Below are 19,591 nucleotides of genomic sequence, written 5' to 3' on the forward strand. Positions count from 1 at the left end.
TGTGAAGAAGGGGAGAGAGACTGAGTGGGGTGACAGCTTTATCTGGCTGGGACTCCCAGCTGCTCAGAGAAAGGCACTGAAGGAAACCACTGAGTCACACTGGACACTGGAGTGAGGACTTTTCCATTGGAGCCACTGTCAAGATAGCTTCTTTTTGGGGCTGGACACAGGCCTGAGAGGCACACTGAGACCCTTTGCCTGATGGCCAAGTCTCTTTGCAGCCAAGAAATAGAGTGATCCACAGACAGACAAAAAACTGTCCCAACCCAGCAGCCCCACAGCCTTTCCCTTCTTGGATGCTGCCGAGTGCCACGGCCTGGACCCCTCTGAAAGCACCATCACCAGCTTGAGCATCCTCCTGAGCAACCCATCTCCGGGTGCTGCTCAGCCTCAGCCAGCAGCAGGGCGCTGGGAATGGGCTCTGGAAATCACAATGCCTCCTGCAGAGCAGGATGAGGCTGGTCTGTGCCACAGCCAGAGCCGTCAGTGCTCCAGGCCTGAACTCAGTGTGGCACAGAGCAGTACAGCTGCAGGCTACTAACAAGATTATCAAGCAAAGAAACTGGCTATAAACTATTATTACTTTTCAGCTAGACAAGTAATCAAATTAGTTCAGGCATATGCTTGAAAATAGTAATCCATTACTGTAAGCAATTAGTCCAAAGTAATCTCATTATACACTTAGCAACTAGTTAGTAGACTCCGCTGGAAAAGGGAAAAGATTTTTACAAATGTTGTTTTGTGGTGGTGATCTTTGCGTGGCTCCCATGAGCAGTCCCTGCCCTGCTGCTCTGAGCTGGCACAGCTTTAATCACAGTTAAATCCAGTTCCACTCCCAGTGGATCTCCTTTTTCCAGCTGCTGGCCCCAATCCGTGGGGTTGTGCTTCATCTTGGACAGGGTAGTATGAGACTGAAAAGTGCCCCACAGATATTTAATATCCCTTTAATCTCGGAGGGAAGGCAGTTTTGGAGAATGCAACACAATGCCATGGTGCTGGGGATATGGAGTCAGGTATTGAGAGCTGCTTTTGATGGCAGGAGAATATCAGTCCGTGGGCCAGTTTCCTTCCTTCCAGTGGCTGGGAGACAGGTGCTGAGCAGGGCTTTCCTCCCCCAGAGATGGGGGGAGCAGCTGGGGGCTAGGGTCTGGCACACCCCTTCCTTCTGCCTTCCTTGTCTTTCAGGGAGCCATCCTCACCACCATGCTGGCCACCAGGAACTTCTCCGGTAGGTGCTGTCTCTGGGACTCGTCTCCTTGTCTTACAGGATACCCAGGGTGAATCTGTAGGGTCCCTGGAGAGCTGGCTTTGCCTCATGTGTCACAGAGAGGCTGAGGTTGCAGCCTTGTGCCTTTGGGGATGTCTGGCTTTGGGTGCTCCTCTAGGAGAGGTCATCTGGCACCTCCAGGCTGGCTGCTGGCTTGGGATGAAAGAGAAAAAGTGTGTGGTTGATGGTCAGTGATCCACAGTGCTTTAGGGTTTTGGGGTGTGTATGCACCCAACCATCTGGCTTGTGCAGGGACGGGGATGTGGGTGCTGGGGGCAGCCAGAGCTCAAGCAGCTGCTTTTGTGTCCTCCTGGCGATGTTTGTGGCTCAGGAAGAGCATCGGGAGTAGGGAAATGCCCCTGGTGCCACTGCAGGCAGATGGCAGCAGGATCTCACAGGTCTCTCCCCAGGCAGGTGGATGCTAATCGTGCGCGATTCCCCTGTCTCTTCCTGCCTCCCTACATCCCGAGGGCTGCTATGGAGACAGGACCGAGCATGGCAGCCCAGCCTGTGCACTGGAAGGGTCTCAGTGCAGCCAGAAGCCGCTCTGCTCCAGTGCCCTCCCTGAGAGCTGTTCCCTCTGGGGACACCTCACTGCACGTGGGATTTCACAGGCGATTCCCCAGGCCTGGAACCACACGGAGCCATGCGACTGCCGAGCTCATCCAGCCGCTGTCACCTCCAGCCCTTCCCAGCGCTGGGGGTGGCCCTGCAGCGCTTCCACAGGGCAGGGACACACCAGCCGAGCCCTGCACGCTGCTGAGCTGGCTGCTGGCAGCTGTTCGGGGTTAGCTGGGTGTTCCAGGGTGCTTTGCTGAGGCTCCCCGAGTGCCGGGTGTAGCAGGTGGGCAGGGGTGCCAGGGCAGAGGGCTGTGGTCAGGGCTGGTATCTGCATTTGTCGCGGCGGGGGGATCGTGCTGACACATTTAGCACTGTGCGGCGGGCGCTGGAGGAGTCCAGCAACTGGGGGGATCCGATGTCAGGCCCCACGCCGGGAGAGGCGGACAGGAAGCATCAAAAGGCAGGAAGTTTAGAAGCATCTCCCCAGTGCTGCCCGTCCCACGCCCGGCCCCGGGGCTCCGCAGGCTCCCCGGCCCGGGAGCACGGCGGGGCGATGGGCGATGGGCGATGGGCGCTGGGCGATGGGCGATGGGCTCCGGGGGTCCCGCCCTGCGCTGGGGGCTCAGGGACGGCTTCTGCAGCCGGGGGGGCTGGGACAGTGCCGGCAGCGGTGGGTGGGCACAGGGGAAGGCGCCTGCTTTTCATCCTTGTCAAAATGCGGGCTTGCAGCTGTCGGGCCGGCGGGCCGGCAGCACATGATCCCGGCAGCATGGGGCTAAAATTAGAGGGCGGCAGGCGGGCAGCCCATTCCTCCACACTGCACCACGCCGGGTCAACAGCACCGCCCGGCCAGAGCCCGCCTGTGCTCTGCCGGCCCCCTCCAGCCGCCCCGGGGCCTTGGCGTGACGTTAGGACACGGGTCATGCCCCTGGCCAAGAGCCACTGGGGTAGGACAGGACAGTGCTGGCAAGGTCGCCCCTGAGCTCCCACGGGTCTCACCGGTGATTGCTGAGAGAAGACGAACCCCAGCAGTCGGGCTGGGGGTCCTGCCGCCCTGGCTCCCGGCACCATGCTGCTGATCCTCGCCCTGCTGGTCTTGGTGCCCTGCCTGGCTCTGCTAATCTCCTTCCTCCTCTCTCCAGGAGGCAAAAGTGGTGGCAACAAGAAGAATGACGGCGTGAAGGTAAGCTCAGCCCCGGTGCCCTGTGCGGCTGGGGCGGTGCTGGGGGTCTCTGTGCCGTGCCGGCGGTGAGCGTTTCCCTGCCCTGCTGGCCGTGGGGGTCTCCGTGCTGTGCCCATGTGCCTGTGGCCGGCAGTCCCTGCGACACCCTGCGCTTTAAAGGGCAGCTGTTGGCTCGGCTGTCCCGGTGTGTCCCCGCGTCCCCGGCTGCGCTCCTGCCAGCACAGGCAGCGCACAGGAGGCTTCGCAGCGCAGCGGGCGAGGGGAGCGGGCTGGTGCTGGAGGGTGCACTGCTGGAACTCGCTGCTGTTCCGCTGCCGGCAATGTGCACTTGTCCCTCGCTGCCCCCAGGAAGGGGGAGAGGCAGAGGCTGGACCAGGACAGGGGACAGGAGGAGGTGGCTTTGCAGCCCAGAGCTGTGGCTCCAACAGCAGCTATCTAGCGGGATGGGTGGCCTCATCTGCTCGCTCAGCATGGGGGTCCTGCTGCAGCTGGTGAGACTGCTCCCAATTCCTGTCCCATCCTGTCCCGAGGGCTGGTGTGCTGCGGGGTGACACATGGGTGCTTTTAACTCCCTTGGAAGTGCTGCTTTTTCTCTGTGCCCAGTGCAGACAGCAAAGAAACGTGGTGATGCTTCAACAGAGTAAATGGCTTGGTAATGTCCTAAAAACAAGCTGGTGCTTGGTGGGTCTTGGTTTTTGGGCTGCAGAGCCTGCAGGCTCGTCAGCACCTTTGAGGTGGGGCCACAGCTCTGCTTCAGGACAAGGCAGCTCCAGGAGGCAGCAAAATTGTGCTGTTTCGGAGGTGTGGTGGATAGCAGTGGTTATTGAGCTCTGTCAAACTCCTCCTGCAGGAAGGAATGGTCCATGCGAGGGTCTTTCTCTCCTTACCTGTTTCCTTCGTGAATACAATGGATCACTCAGCAAGGGAGAGCTGGAATGGTGACATCCTCCATCGTGGTGACATCCTCCATCATCGGGCAGAGCTTTGGGAGCCCGACTGCAGTGTGGCTGCTCTCCTTCCTCCATAGGGGCCCTTTGCTGGGAGAACCTACAGAACCTTCCCTTTTGCAGGGACCCAACTGTTGGGCTGTGATGGGTGCAGGGTTTTGGAAGAGCAGAGACCTTTGCCAGCTTCTTCCTTCCTCTGTACAAATAGTTGGTGAAGCCAGAGGTCTAGGGATGGCATATGTTTCTCTCACTCTTCCCAGACGCAGCAGCTGGGACAGGAGAAGACTGCAAGGACTGAGACCATGCACAGCTCTCCAAACATGGGCTCAGCTCCACAAGAGACCATTCTGGCTTTGCAGTGTTGTTCTGCAGCATGAAGCTGATGGCCTGCATGGCTCTGAGAGGACATTACTTTGGGCTGTCAGGATATCATGAGACTCCCAGGACAGAATTAATAGGGCTAGTGCTGGCAGATCCTATGATAGTCACAACACCCCATGTAGCAGCCACTGCTGGCCTGTCCTCTGCTGCTCTGAGGTCTCAGTGGCTTCTGAGAGTCACCTAAGATGTGACACCACAGGTAGAGCTGACTTGGTACAAGTTGCTGGAGCACTGATGAGACCAAACAGAAGATGCATTTTTAAGCTGTTAAAGGAGAGATTGCTGGATGAAGAGGCTTCATCAGGTGCAGTCCTGAATCTACTTTCCCAGCAGAAAGGGACAGCTTTGAATTTCTATGTTGTGGTAGACAACCCTTTGCCAGCTCAACTTGCTAATGATGCTCCCTGTTTGACTTCAAAGGAGCTTTGAGGGCAGACATTATCCTGGGAACAGAGGCACTTCCTGTTGTAGCAAAATAGCTTGTTTGGGTGAACAGCCTTCTGGTTCTTCACTGAAACTCAGTGAGGAGAGTCTGGTTTCAGGGTGGGATCAGAGAGGCTGGGTTGCATCCCCAGCCCTCGCTGGCAAGAAGGAAGCAGATCATGAGGCTTCATTCCAACTGCAATCTACCCCCCAGCACTCATCTGAAGAGTGTGAACCAGTCCTGAGAATGAATTTTCTTTTTTATTGCCCCCTTTTCAACAAGTAAAATGGCCAGGAAGGTGCAGGAGGAGAAGACAAGGTAGAGACAAGCTCACTCCCAACAGCTTCCTTGCATTATCCACCTTCAGCATAACCATCCCTACCTCTCATTCACATGTTCAGCCTGGGGGGACCTGCAGCATAACTCATTCAGGGGGGCACGGGGAGGCTGGGTGTTGTGGCTGAAGCTCTAATGGCCCACTGGGCAACCAGCAGATGTCAGGACACTACTGAGCAGTATTAACTTCTTTAACTTCCTGGGAAAGCAATGTAGGAACCTGGAAGCCTGCCTTGAGTGGTTGGCATGGTGGGAAGGGAATGGCCCTGCCTGCTCAGAGCAGGGCCACATGGTGTGGGTCACTGTCAGAAGAGTTGTGTCCCCTCTTGGAGTAACGTGCTGGACTGGCCACCTGCCCCAGGCAGCCACCCTTGCCTTTCCTGCCCAAAGCTGTGCTGATGGGCAGCAGGCAGCTGAAGCTGCCATCTGGCCAGTCTGCACAGCCCTCTAACACCAGCATGGTGCCAGCCCAGGCTCAGAGGGCTTGAAACTCACCCTCCTGAGGAGGTTCCTCACTTACTAAAAGCATTCCTGGGACCAGAAATCCCCCTTGAGCCCTGCTCTGGGATCTGTGGGAGGTCCTCTGGTCCCAGTAGCTATGATACTTTCACTGCCCTGTGTAGTGTCACATCTCGTGCCATTGTAAACTACTGGAATCACTGCCCCGTGTCGCATCCTGTCCCGTCCTGAACCGATGAGCTCACTGCCCCGTGTTGCATCCTGTTACTGTATGTCCAGACTCGACGCGGTCACTGCTTTGTGTTGCATTCTGTTGCGTCTGAAATTTCTGCAGTTTGCTGCCCCGTCTCATGTCCTTGGGTAGCAGAAGCTGTCAGTCCTTCCTGCAACAGCCCAGCTCCAGTGGCTCCCTTTCTCCATGAGGTTCCTGACAAAATACCACAGCTCATTCTGCCCTTTAGGACATCTTTAGTTTTTGGTGAAGGAAGGGCGAGACTTGACAGATGGCCCAGTGCCTAAAGGGGTTACAGGAGTGCTGGAAAGGGACTTTGGACAAGGGCATGGAGTGATAGAACAAGGGTGAATGGCTTCACACAGATAGAGGGCAGGTTTTGACTAGATATAAGGAAAAAAATTTTTGTTGTGAGAGTGTTGAGGCACTGGAACAGATTGCTCAGAGAAACTGTGGGTGCCCCATCGCTGAAAGTGTTCAAGGCCAGGTTAGGTGCGGCTCTGAGCAATCTGGTCTAGGAACTGGATGATCTTTAAGGTCCCTTCCAATCCAAACCATTCTGTGATTCCATGATTCTATGACCTAGCAAGGAAAGGGAGAGCAGCAGTAGTAGAGGGGAAAACTCACTGAGGGTGCTGGTGGGAGTCAGTTAGGATGTGAAAGGAGCAATTTGGGGCAATGGATATCATCAGTTTTTATGGTGTAGCCCTTCCACACACCCTAATGGGTCCCTCCATAGGCTTTTCCAAGAGATTTGCACAGTGTGTGCTGCTTTCCCCTCTGCAGGGCAGGCACAGCTGGTGCCTTGTTAAATATGCTGGTACAGCACTTTGTTATTTGGCAGTGCAGATTCTGATTTCTGCACGTTGGTATTCCCTGACGCACACTGGGATTCATTCCCTGGGAGCCAGAGGTGCAGAAGGGGTATGAGGTCAGCATGCATGTCTCCCTGTCTCCCAGCTAAACTAAAGATGGAGATGGGGAGCAGAGCGCAGGAAGGAAGGAGAGTCCAGAAGTAGTTTGGGATTGCAAGCAGAAGAGTGGATATGGGGTCATCCAACCCAAAAACCTTAAAGACTAGTGGTAGTGGTCAAGGATGGAGATAAATGTGCAGGTCTTCTCTTTGGAGTCCTGATTTTTTGGAGCTGTGCTCAGGACTGCTTCCCACGCTGTGGGCCTGCCTTGAGGCCTTAAGGCCTTGCTGGCCTTAAACCAGCCAGCTTAGGACTGGTCTAGTTTCTAAGCTAAAGGAGTGTCTCCACAGCAGTCAGTGCCATCAGCAGATGCACCCAGAGCAGATCCAGAGAAGTCAGTACAGCATTCACACTGGGCACAGGGCTGTGGTGAAGCTGCCTTAGCTTTTCAGTATCCTGCTTCTGTTCCTGTGAGCTTGCCGGCCTGGTCACAGGCCACCAGAGTGGTCTCTGACTCCTAGGAGATTCCCTTCTGGACTAGCCAGGTCCTTGGGATGAGCAACCCCACAGATTGCAGCAGGTCAGGAGAGAAAAGTGCTGGCAGGAATGCCGGGAGGGAGCTGGCAAGTCACCACCAGCACTGCAGCCAGCAGCACATCCCCACAAGGAGCAACGAGTCCCTCTGCGCCTTTCGTTTGCCCATGAGGACCAAGAAGGGTGGCTCAGGAGCTGCTGCCTTTCATGTGCTGCTCTCAGCCTTTCTCACTCTGTGTCTCTTCCTGTTCCATCTCTTCTCCTTGTTTTTCCAGAAAAGAAAGTCCAGTTCCAGCGTTCAGTTAATGGTGAGTGTCCTTCGTCTTCCTAAATGCCGATATTGCTGGGCCTCTCCACATGTTCCAGCTTCCCCCGTTTTTGGAAGTTACCTCGGGGTAGGGAAGAAGGGACAGCGGGGTTGGAGGGAACATCCTCAAAGCCGTATCACCCACAAACCCCATTAACAGGGTTGGTGCAGGCACTTGCTGGCCACCAGCTGGTGGGAAGCCAGCCCTGGTTCTTGCTGATGGGTTCTCATGCCGTTTCTCCCAGTTCTCCTGACTCAGGTCTGCAGGCTGCATCGGTCCAAGGAGCCTTGGAGAAACACCTTCCATGCCTCTGCGGGGACTGTATGGTCATGGGACACCTTGCCAACCTACATCGGGGTCTTCTGGGTAATACACAAGCAAGGCTCTGCTGGGAAGAGCTAGCAGAGCCATTGCTCTAGCTCCGCTAGCAGAGTTGCCTTGATGAGGCTCCTGGAGAGAGACGGGGGGTCAGTACCCCTCTCCCCCAAATCTGTGTAGTGCTCAGCTGTTTCTTGAAAGAGCTGTGTCTCAGCCTTCAGTGGTCCATGTGGGTCTTGGAAGCACTGTTTTATTGTACATTTCTCTCCCTACTCTGCGGTCAGTGTGGTCTCTCTCACTCCTGCACAGTCCCCTCTTTCTCATCCCAGCTCCTCCTCGCTGTTAATTTGTACATCTCTCTCTTTATTGTACAGTCAACATGGTGTCTTCCACCCCTGCACAGCCCCTCTCCCTGCCCCTCCGGCAACGCTCCTAGGAACCCACCACATGGCCCCTGGACCTGCCCCCATCTCTGTCCCCACAGGTGTCGGTAGGAAAGGCAGCGCCGTTCCTACGAGACCCTCCACAGCCCACCTCTTGTGCCCTTGGCGACAAGGAGTGGAGGTCAGGGAGGGCTCTGCCAGTGCTGCCCTAGAGCTGTGGTTGAGGACAGGTTGGACCTGCTGGCGTTTTCCTTGGTTTCTGTCTGTTGGCACAGTTGAGCGCTGTGGGGTCAGACTCGGGGGGCTGTCGAACACTCGAGCACCATCTGTCAGGGGGAGAAGACTCTTCTCACCACCCCACGTCTCCTTTCTGTTCTTTGCTCAGGAATCGTCGGAGAGCACCAACACCACCATTGAGGACGAAGACACCAAAGGTACAAGTGGGGGCAAGTGGGAAGGTGGGCAGGTGGTTTTGGAGGGGTGCCCATGGGTCTGGCCACCCATCACAAGATATTTGCCACAGCAAAATCCACCACCATCAAACTGCCTCAGGGCCTGTCAGAAGTTGTTTTAACTCCTCAGGTGGTTTCACTGCTGGGTTGCTGACACAAGCAGCTGGGGCACTGCAGGTGAGGAGCGAGGTGCTCCCGTGAACAGGGATGTTCCCTGAAAGCAAGTGTGGAAATGGCAGAAATCTGCAGGGATAGCAGCCTGGCTGCTTTTTAAAATAAGCATCCCTTTGGGAAAAGCCTCCAGGGGAAATCCCTGTCTGCCGCCCGCCTGCCTGCCAGAGGCAGCTTTCCAAGAATAACCCAGGGAATAATTTATCGGTGTTAATTTGTAAAGTCTCTCGAAGAAGTGACCTCTGCACAAAGCAAGATGGACTTTGGCTTGACATGAGAGCTAATGGGACAACTTGTCCTCCTGGAGAGGGGCTCCTTGAGCCTGGATGTGGAGGCATGTGGTGCTCAGGAAGTGAGGGGATTCCCTCACCTTTCTGAACAACTCCTAGGAACACGCTCCCTCGCCTTTCATTAGTCACAATGCAAAGGGAAAAAAAAGTCAAGCATGATGCCAATTTGCATTTGTAGCAGAGCCTTGTTAATAAGCCTGGAGTTACCTCTGACAGCTCCTTCTGCATTCCTGGGAGCCCCAAAGCCACTCTTGCAGCCCATCCCTTCCCAGATGAAATGGCAGTGCCTGGAATCTCTGGCAGCAGCTGCACAGTTCTGTGCCCTTTGCAGGGTCCCTTATTTTATCTCCTGGGGTGGCTGCACATGTCACTCACCTGTTCTCCTCCCTTCTGAGACCCTCTCCTCCCATTTCAGAGGGAGGTGAGAGCATCCTTGGTCCAGCTTGCCCTAGCTGGCCTCTGCTATGAGTTCATGGGGTAGGGGAACCCAGCTTAAAAAGGCTTTTCAGCCAAGAGCAGCCTGTCCCAGCTTTTGGGCTGAGGGTAGCTTTCCACTTGGTGATTAACCTTTTGGCTCTTTAGGAAATTACAGACATTTTCAGTTTTTCCCTGACTTTAATAATCTGGAGATGAAGAGCCCTTCACCTCTCTCTCCCCAGTCGCTCTCCTGCTTTTTCCCTGTATAGTTTCCAAAGGCTCCCCACATCCTGTGGTCTGTTTCTGATGAGATAAAGATATGGTAACACCAGCACGTGTTTCTGGATTGTTTTATCCTTTTATTCCCCTTTTCTCTTTAAACCAACAGTACGGAAGCAAGAAATCATTAAAGTCACAGAGCAGCTGATTGAAGCAATAAGCAATGGCGACTTCGAGTCCTACACGTGAGTGTGCCCAGTGTGGGTTTGGGCTGGGTGAGGGCTCAGCCTCCCAGACCAGGGTCTCTCACTCTCACACCACTGCCCAGGGCAGGGTGACCAGGTTGATGTGGTGGGAGAGAGCGGAGACCATCCAAGAGAAGAAGGAGACATCAGTTTCCAAGCCTGATGCTGCTCTTGTGCTCAGCTGACCACAGTTCTCTGGTCCTGGATGAGCCCAATTTTTGGTTTGCACAAAGAGGAATAATTGTAAACATGACTTACGGTGAAAGAAGTGTTTGTATCCATGGAATCCATTATATCCAGATTGCTACAGACTGCTCTGAAGTGTAGATGATTTCTGCTTGCTGAGCTGATGCTGTTCAGAGTACAACTCTTCTGTGTCCAAGGCTGATTTAATTAGTGATGTCTGAGTGAGTGCAGGTTGTCATCCTTGCCTCAGAGGATCGCAGCAGGGATATTTTGACACAGAGCAGATAATATGAGTTTTTTTCCCTGATGTCTTCCTTTCTTGTAAAGAAGATGACAATGTCTGAGGAGGTTTAATTGCAGAGGGTGGTTGATGGAGAAGGCACCCTGCTTTGGTGGGGTCCTGGCTACAGTCAGGGGGCAGGAGGAGAGGTGGGTTGGGCAGAATGCAGGGTTGAGGTCAGATTTTGCTCGCTGTTGCAGACACTCCTCGGCCTCAGCCTGAGGGAGCCATCCTGAGCAGGAAGCATTTGGGTTTTTCAGGCTCTCATGCCAGAAGTGGTGAGATAACCTCTCCCTTTTCTCTCCCCTTCCTGGCTCCTCAGGAAGATGTGTGACCCTGGAATGACAGCTTTTGAGCCTGAGGCTCTGGGCAACCTCGTGGAAGGCCTGGATTTCCACCGATTCTACTTTGAAAACCGTAAGCAGCTCACTTGCTTTTTAAGGGACTCCACCCACATCCCATGTGCCTCCATCAGTTAGCTGGAGGGAATAGGGTTAGGGTTAAGGTTGCTGTGGGAGCATCTCTGGTTGATCTGGAAGATCCCAGCAGGAGGTGTTAGGTCGGATGGGTCCAGGTGTCTGTAGAGGATTTGTTGGGTTAGCTGTTTTCTACATGGACCCATCCTGAATCCACCTGTACAGCATTTACTCAGCCCCATCAAGCAGAGAGCTTAACACAAGTGTCTCCCCTTCCCACATTGCTGCCACCCTGAGCAAGAGCCACTCAAACTCCTTCCCCTGCTGAAATCCACTTGTGCTTGTCCCCTCTCCAGTGTGGTCCCGGAACAGCAAGCCCGTGCACACAACGATCCTGAACCCTCACATCCACCTGATGGGAGATGAGTCTGCCTGCATCGCCTACATTCGCATCACGCAGTACGTGGACTCTGGAGGGATCCCCCGCACTGCCCAGTCCGAGGAGACCCGCATCTGGCACCGCCGGGATGGCAAATGGCAGATTGTTCACTTCCACAGATCTGGCGCGCCCTCGGTCCTACCGCAGTAAACCCTGTGAGCATCCAGGGGTGGGGCACAGGGGATAGGGAGGGCTGGGTGTGGGCTCCCTGCTGCGTTGAGGCTCACAGGATGTGGGATCTGTGGTGTGGAGGTGGCCGATTGCTGTGAGATAGCAATGGGGAGAGGAATGTTGTACCAAAGGGATGGTCAAAGCAAATTCCGACTCTTCCGGGTTTGTGTTTTGCAGCTGAAGCGTGGCCCTGCCCGTGTTGGGTTTGTCACTGACTCACTACCAAGGGGAGACCCCCTCCGACATGTTCACCTACGGGACTTTGGCTGTTGGCTCTGCTGCTTGGTTCCCGCTGGAATAACCCCTCGCTTCTCACCGCACACACACGACAGCCCCACCAGTGCAGCACAAGCATCCCATCAAACCCCCACCCTGCCGGGGTCATGGCGCTGGGCCCCCTGCATGAACCAGAAAAAGAGAAACCGTGAACTTAGACCCACGCATCTGGCCAGTGTACAGGTCCCCCCTCATCAGCTGCATAGTGTTGGTGGGCCTCCTCACTACCCAGCACATCTCCTGAACTGGGCTCAGACTCATCATCCACCTCCATCCCCACCTCTGCTGGAAGCCCTCCGAGGAAGAGGGGGGCAGTTTTGAGCTGCTCTCTGCTGCATCCTCCCTGCGTGCTGGTGGATTTTGCTTTGCTGCTATCAAGGTCCTCGTCTGCTGCCATGACTCCCACCTGCTCCCAACTCTCTGAGTTCCTGCTTCCCAGCAGCCTCATCCGGGAACTGCAATTCAATCCATTTGCCAAGTCCATTTTTCATCTGTACCTGTGCAAGGAGGGCCGTGTTTGGATGGGTGAGTAAAGACTATCTGTTCTTTTTCCCTTCCCAGCACAGGCTGGCTCCTTCCCAGGAGAGCAAGTAGGTTTGCACCCTGGCTTCAGACAACTGCTGTGCCAAGAAGGATGCTCTCCCTCCTTCCTCCCTTCTCCCTTTGGAGCAGACACTGGCGATGCTGGGAGAAGAGAGGAGGAGAATGACGACTGCTTCCCAGTACCACATCAGTGCAGACGGGAGCTGGGGATCTCCCATCCATGTCCGGGCGGTAGCATCACCCCTGTGCCCTCCTCACCCACCACCCAGCCCGGATTCTTTACCCCAGCACACACCCCTGCCCCCCACATACAGCACTGGCGTTCCCTTGCTCCCAGCTCCCAGGATGGGATGGGGGCAGCCAAGCTGGCTGCTGGCTCGGGGCACAAACCTCCATGGCCCACGTGACTTCTTCCAGCGACAACAAGGAATGCAAGCTTTAGTGACGAACTGCAGAATCTGATTGTGCTTCAACAAAAACAAACAAGCCTTTCGCTGTCTTCTCCTTTGAGCGCATGCCTTTTTATAGGGAAAAGAAACCAACCTACCGTGTATTTCGTAACTTGATTTTGAGTATTTGCTGAAATGGATCTTTATGTAATAACTAGAAACATTCAACTGTTTAAGTGGGGAGGGAGGGGGGATTTTCAGGGGTTGCTGTTTTTCATTGCGTTTACATTTGAAGTGGGGTTGTTCTGCCACGATGCTCCTACCAGGGGTGCCACGGCTGCCAGCCCCCTCCTCACACCGTGGTGGCTTGTCCCGTTCTGTCCCACAGCGTTGGGTGGCAAAGGCACCCATCTCCGGGGCACCCACACGGCCATGGCACCTTCCTCATGGGTCTTCCTGCAGGGCAAACCACGGCGGTGGCTCTGGGAGTGCCACCAGCGTGTGGCTTTCAGGACAGAAGACACGGCCGGGAAGGGAACGTTGGTCTCACCTCTTTTCCATCAGGTAGAGATCTGAGAGTGGGTGTTCTTCCGGCAATTCTTCCACTTCACATTCTCCTTTTTCCAACTGGAGCCTCTTCACTCACTGATGTGAGGCTTCTGCAGCACTGCTGCCCCGGGGTACTTTCTAGCTCCACTCTCTTCGTCTGCATGGTGTTTAACTTTCTAGACGGTGCGTGTGTTGAAAAACAAAGAAACGAACATAAACTGCTTGTTTTGGACCTAAAAAAAAAAAAAAGAAAAAGGATAAAAAAAAGGAAAAAAAAAAAGAGGAAATGTTTCCTCCATGTAAATTCTGAGCGTGTATTTTGCCTTTTCTGTGGTTTTGAATGCTTTGCTCTCTGTTGAGGCAGGGACGGCCACCATGCCAAATGTAGCTGCATCCTTGCAGACTGCAAAAATATTTTCCCACTGGATGGAGGGGAAGAAATCTAAACTGCTGGGGGCATGGACAGGCCCTGAGAAGTGTTTTGGTGTGTTCTGTGCCAGCAGTGCAATGGCTGCTGGTGATGTATGTAGGAGATGCCTTTGTGGGGGCAAATCACAGAGCTGATCCATGGGTGTCCATGGGGCTCCCCATGCCTTTGGTGGACCTGTGCACCATGGGCTTGCAAGAGTTCCCCAAAGTAGGGAAATCCATGCAGGGAAAGGATTGGCTTTTAAGGTAGAGTTTGGGTGTTTTTACAGATCTGTTTTTCTTCCTGTAGTCATGTAGTGCTGAAGTTTTTTTAATTTTTAAAGGAAGGACTCAGCTCTTTCACAGTTCTCTCTCTCCCTCTCCAGAGCTGGCTCTGAAGCCAGCTGTGGTCAGTGTCATCCACCTTCTGATGTCCAAGCTCTCCAGGTGTCAAGAGGATTTTTGGGAATTGGTATAAGGTGGATGATGATGGAAGACATCATATCAGGCCTCTGCATGGGGACTGAAGGGCAGATGCCATATCAGCCTGGTTTTGAAGCTGTTTGGATGGGCTGTGAGGGGGAAGCTGCTCCGGCAGCTGCTACTGGAGAAAGAACTGGGGTCTGGTGGGATTCGCTGGGAATAACAGATGTTGGGATAGACACCATCTTCTTTCACTGAGAACCCACAGTTACTTCTAGGGAGAAGCATCTTTGCTCCCAGGAGGGCTCTGAGGTGTCTTCTTGGAGGGAGTTTCTCCTCCTTAAGGTTTTCCTAAGGTCATCTCCCCAAGTGGCAGCTGGATGTCCTTGCAACACTCCTTTCCAAGGGAAGCAGAGTCTGAAGTTTAAACTCATTCTAGTCTTCCAGTCAAGCTGCAGCCTGACCAAGGAAGACCCAACTTCCCAATATGCCCATGCTGGCAGCATTAAGCACCTGCACTTTAGGGGTTTGTCCTTCCTGGTGTCTCTGCCCCACTTTGCCCTGCTTTTCCAGAGCAGGTTCCTGTATCTCCAGAGCATCTCAGCAAGCACTGATGGACCACCACCTTTTCTTTCAGTATCCATGGAAAACATCTGTTTCTGTCTTCCTTCACATTTGCTGATTTCTCCTAGACTTTCAGGAAAGCTATATAAATAAGTTTCCACCATCCTTCTTTGGCTGGAAGAGGCAGCGATGCTGCTGTTACATCTCTACTTTTAAGCTGTTGACACTGTCCCTGACACATTCAAATGGGCATTGCCCCAACAATCCCACCATGGTTCTGGGAATGACAGCATCCAGGCATGTTCCTAATAAGCAACATGGACAAGGCCACCTTGTTGGGGTGGAGTTTGCTACCGTGGACCTGTCCCATCGGCCTCAAGGCTGGAGACCAGGCTATGGCACATTTAATTTCCTGGCATAGACAGAACTCCTCTCCTCTGGTCTCCTGGTGCCCAGGTCAAACCAAATGCAGAAGTCCCCCAAACTCATCCTTTCTTCCACTTCTCCCAGACCACAGAGGATTCTAACTGGAAGCACTTGCTGTAGTGGTGTCACCCTCCCATCTCCAGAGGTGAGTTTGGGAGCTGCCTGTTTTCCCTTCCTGGCTGCCACAGTCCACTGGCAACATCATAATTTCTCACATCTTGCTGATCACAGAATCACAAGGTTGGAAGAGGCCTTCAAGATCAAGTCCAACCCAGCCCTAACACCTCAACTAGACCATGGCACTGAGTGCCATGTCCAGTCTTTTTTAAACTCATCCAGAGATGGTGACTCCACCACCTCCCCAGGTAAACCATTCCAATACTTTATCACCCTTTCTGTAAAAAAAAAAGATGCATCCCCTCTGGAAGACAGAGGCCACTCCTGGGCCTTTGCTCTTTTCTGGAGGAGCAGGCACTTTCCTTCTCACCCCAGCCAGGCACAGCTGGGAGAGTTGTCTTTCCTCTCCAGACCCACATGAAATGCCCCTTCTGCCAGGCACCAAATCCTTGTCTGATGCCAAACCTGCCTCTCCTCCCATGGATGCCCCCATGGATCCCCAGAAGCTGGAGCAGACAGCACTCATCTACTCCCACTTGGAGCTCCCAGTGGGCTCTGCAGCCCGTGGTGGGAGAGGACAGCCACACAGCCCCATGGACCAAGAGGTGTCTGCCAGCAGGAGATCACATAACCTCCTCTGACCACCCCAGGAGACAGACTGACCCTTCTTCCCCACCACAGGACGGGTTATGTGGTGTACCCCACGCTCTTGATGCTGCACAGATCCTCCAGCCAGCAGAGACCTTGCCTTGTCCCAAGATGCAGGTCCCATCCATAACAGACAGGGAAACCCAGATGTGAGCAGGCTGTGGGGACACCAGAGCAGGGGCTGATGGCCACTCTGCCACCAGATTCATCTGATTCATGCTTCCCTCCTGCAGGTCATCAACAGGGAGGGGGAGAGAGGGAGCAGTGGAGGGGACTAGATCGAGTGGCTCCTTCCTTCTTTGGATTGTTGTCCCTTTTTTCTAACTGTTGCACAATTTTAGGGCTTTTGTAACATTTTTTGGACAAGCAGGGAAAATATGTTAACAGTGGTTTAAGGGAAAAAAAATGAGATCTATCTCTCTCTCTTATATATTATATATATATATAAAAAATATATATACTTACAGGAAATCTCTATGGAAATATTTATTTAAGATGATTGCAAAAAATATATTATAATTAAGAGTATACCAAGCTTTGTCACGTAACAAAAAAATCAAGCCCCGGGGAGGGGTAGCTGCCTGTCCCCTCGTGTCTGTTTGTCCGTACGGTTGCAGCTGAAGCCTTTCTCTTCTCTTTTTGTAAGTGCACTCGAACTGTTGAGCAGTGTGACCGTGTTGGATTCAGTGGGAACTTCGGGGGGGGGGGGAGGTGGGGGAGGACTGATTTTGTTTCCTTTTCCTTTGTCTTTTTTTGAACCTGTGGCTGTGAACAGAATGATCACTGCTCAAATCGGATGCTCTGTTTGGGGAGGGCGGTGGTGGGGGGGACGGGGAGCAGGGTGGGTGTGGGAGGGAGGGCGAGTGTCAGTTTTATTCTTGGTGTTCAAGTGCAATAAATAGCTACCAACTTCTGAGCATGGAAACGGATGATTCTCCGTCACTGCAGTGACTCAGACCGTCTGCCACCCCCTTGTCCCTCCATCACCGCACTCCAGTCCTCGAAAGCATCAAGGCTGGGCCCAGGCCTGGGGCAGGCGCTGCAGGTATCCTGCTGCCTGCAGGATGATGGTGCTCTGGACACTGGCCACCCCTGGTCTCCAGCATCTCTGGGGTTTCAGGAAGCTCAGTGTCTTACCCAGACCCAGTTCATTGCAATCCAGCCCTTTCCCCAGGGACAGGGCTCTGGGGGCTGCAGGTGTTCAAGCTAGATGGGGGGTAGGGGTGGCCAGTGGGAGGTTTGGAGGTGTTTAGAGGAAGCTGGTGCTACAGGGTGAGGGGCACAGGACCTCCAGCCAAGCCCAGGGGGGGTTTGGGGGCTCCCAGGGGCACCTGCTGGGCTTTGCTCATGCTGGTTCCTCAGGGGGACTGGAGTCAGGCTGCCACATTCCCTGTTCCTGCTCCACCCCAGGCCCTGGGGTGCCCCTTTGCCCCTGCTCTCTGCCATCTGCCCCAGCCCCGGCAGGTGTCAGCACTGGAATGTTCCCGCTGCTGCGTCCCCCCCAGCCCTGGGCAGCCACGCATGGCACAGGACACGTGTCCTCCGGATGTGCCACTGCCCCACTGCCTTTTGCCCTTGGTGTCCTCCCTCACTGCCAGCTTTGCCTCCCAACCACGTCCCTGCCTTGGCTCCATCTCTGACATGGCTCTGCAGCACAGTGCTGGCTGATGGCAGCTACCAAAGGAGCGCCCTGAGGATCCCGAGATCGCAGTGGGGATTTGGGGAATATGGCAGGACCCCATGCAGGTAGGAAAAGCTGAGAAACATGCAGAGACTGGACCATCTTGGTCAGCCCAGAGCAGCTTCAACCCCATGCTGTGGGAAGGTGTCAGTTTCTCCTGGTTCTTCTGGCACTTTGTGGCTGTCAGCAGCATCACGAAGCACTGGAATCCATCACCCTGCACAGACCCTGTGTGTGCCCCCTCAGGGGCCAGCCCAGCCCGGGCTCCCTGGCCAGCACCATGACCTCCTGAGGCCTCCTGCTCAGTAAATAGTGTCAAGGTTAGAGCGAGGGATTCATTGGGGCCATAAATGTTTATGGCAGGCCCTCCCTGCTCCCCAGCCGCCATGGCCTGAACTTTCCATCAGCCATGCTTTTATGGCCAGACTCTAATGATTAACCTGGGGCCTGCAGTCAAAGGTGCTCACAGTTGTGCTGCTGCAGCCCCACACACCCGGAATAGCTGGAGTTGGGGGACCCCCATCACCCCCATGGGCTGCAGCCATGATGGGGTATGGTGAAGGGGATGGGGAAAGCCATCAGTGCTCCTGCAGGAGAAGGGAAGGGCACAGCCACCTGGGAATGAGCTCAGCATCCCTGGACAAGAGGTGAGCAGGCAGGAGGACAAGGTGTAGGAGCCGATCCTACACTCTTGGAGGGGCAAAGGCAATAATTAAATATCCTATGCTTGTAGGGAAGGAGGAAGACTGCAGCCTCCTGATAGAATTCACCCTGGAGGCTCAGGCCACAGTGCTGGACCCATTGCACCAGGAGCACATCCACAATCCAGACATAGACCCTAATTTTTCTGGTTGTCTTATGATTTTGTCTTTTACCAGGGCAAAGATTTGCAGAAAAAGACCAGGAGGAGCTGTGCCCTTCTAGACACGCATGAGAAGCCCTGGGAGCTCCTCTAGATGTGTCTTCCATGCTGAAGACCCCCCAGATAACCCAGGCAGGGGTTGTGTCACAGCACTGTTACTGGTGAGCTGATGGCACACAGCAGAAGGCACACATGACACTGGGATGATGGGGACTGGCAGCATCAGCTACAAACAGCCCCATCCAGGAGGTCACCAAGACCCCCAGGCCAGCAGTGTCAGCAGGAGGTGGGGCATGGGCTGATCTACCCCAAAATCACACACAGACACTGAAACCCAGCCCTTCTCCTTCCACTGGGAAAAGCAGCACTCAGGGCTGGGGCCACATCTTGGACCTCCCTTGGTAATAGACACAGGTCCTCTCCTCCTTGGACACTGGGTCCAGCTGAAACCTGTCCCTGCCCTCCTGCACACAAGAGAGACAGGTTACACCATCTCTTCCCTTCCTTCAAGTCACCCCAACCCTGCCAGGCACCACCCTGACACACCAAGGTCCTTGGGGGATCTACAGCCTCTTTTGTTTATAAAGCCTTTTCTTTTATTCTTCTGCTTGTTTTTAACTGCTCATTTATTGGGTCAAATTGCTTCAGGAGGACAGCGATTTGTGCTGGTTTTGCTGGAATACCTCCATGGGATCAGAGCACTCTGGCACACGCTGTCCTTGGGGCATGGAGGCTGTTACAGATTCTCTCACATGAGGTTATTGGAGTCAAATACAGACAAACAGAGAACAGATCAGCACACAGGAGCTCCTTCTCCTCCTCCCCACCTGCTGCAGCCTGGACATCCCCCCACCCTGGACATCCCTGAGAGGGGACGGCAGGACCGGGGCTGTGGGTGGGAGTGGGACAGCCCTGACACTTCAACCAGACACTGCCACACAAACACACGACTCATCACACAGTTTTTCACACTGAACAGAAACACATCAGGGGCACCAGGACAGGCAGCAGCTCTGTCCTGGCAGGGCCAGGGTGATGAAGAGGAACCTGGCAGAGTCAGCAGCTCCTGACTACTCCGTGAAAGACCCCCCAAGCTGTCCTGAAGTGCTGCAGTGCAACCTGTGCAAAATGGGACATGAGCTCCCACCCAGCCTATGGGGCACTGGGTCCCC

At 54.3% G+C, this 19,591-nt stretch overlaps 1 protein-coding gene across 1 annotated transcript in view; it reads left to right on the plus strand.

Annotated features, from left to right (window-relative positions):
- CAMK2A (calcium/calmodulin dependent protein kinase II alpha) overlaps window positions 1–16,795 on the plus strand; it is a 34,106-nt gene extending 17,311 nt beyond the window's left edge. The window contains exons 12-19 of the mRNA XM_058848428.1: window positions 1,186–1,228; window positions 2,971–3,011; window positions 7,514–7,546; window positions 8,633–8,681; window positions 9,966–10,041; window positions 10,830–10,924; window positions 11,280–11,517; window positions 11,711–16,795. Coding sequence (XP_058704411.1) covers window positions 1,186–1,228; window positions 2,971–3,011; window positions 7,514–7,546; window positions 8,633–8,681; window positions 9,966–10,041; window positions 10,830–10,924; window positions 11,280–11,512 — 570 coding nt within the window. The 3' untranslated portion in view covers window positions 11,513–11,517; window positions 11,711–16,795. The remainder of the gene's footprint in view (window positions 1–1,185; window positions 1,229–2,970; window positions 3,012–7,513; window positions 7,547–8,632; window positions 8,682–9,965; window positions 10,042–10,829; window positions 10,925–11,279; window positions 11,518–11,710) is intronic.
- The last annotated feature ends 2,796 nt before the right edge of the window (window positions 16,796–19,591 follow it).

Source organism: Poecile atricapillus, chromosome 13, assembly GCF_030490865.1.
Source record: "Poecile atricapillus isolate bPoeAtr1 chromosome 13, bPoeAtr1.hap1, whole genome shotgun sequence".
Classification (NCBI taxonomy): Eukaryota; Metazoa; Chordata; class Aves; order Passeriformes; family Paridae; genus Poecile; species Poecile atricapillus.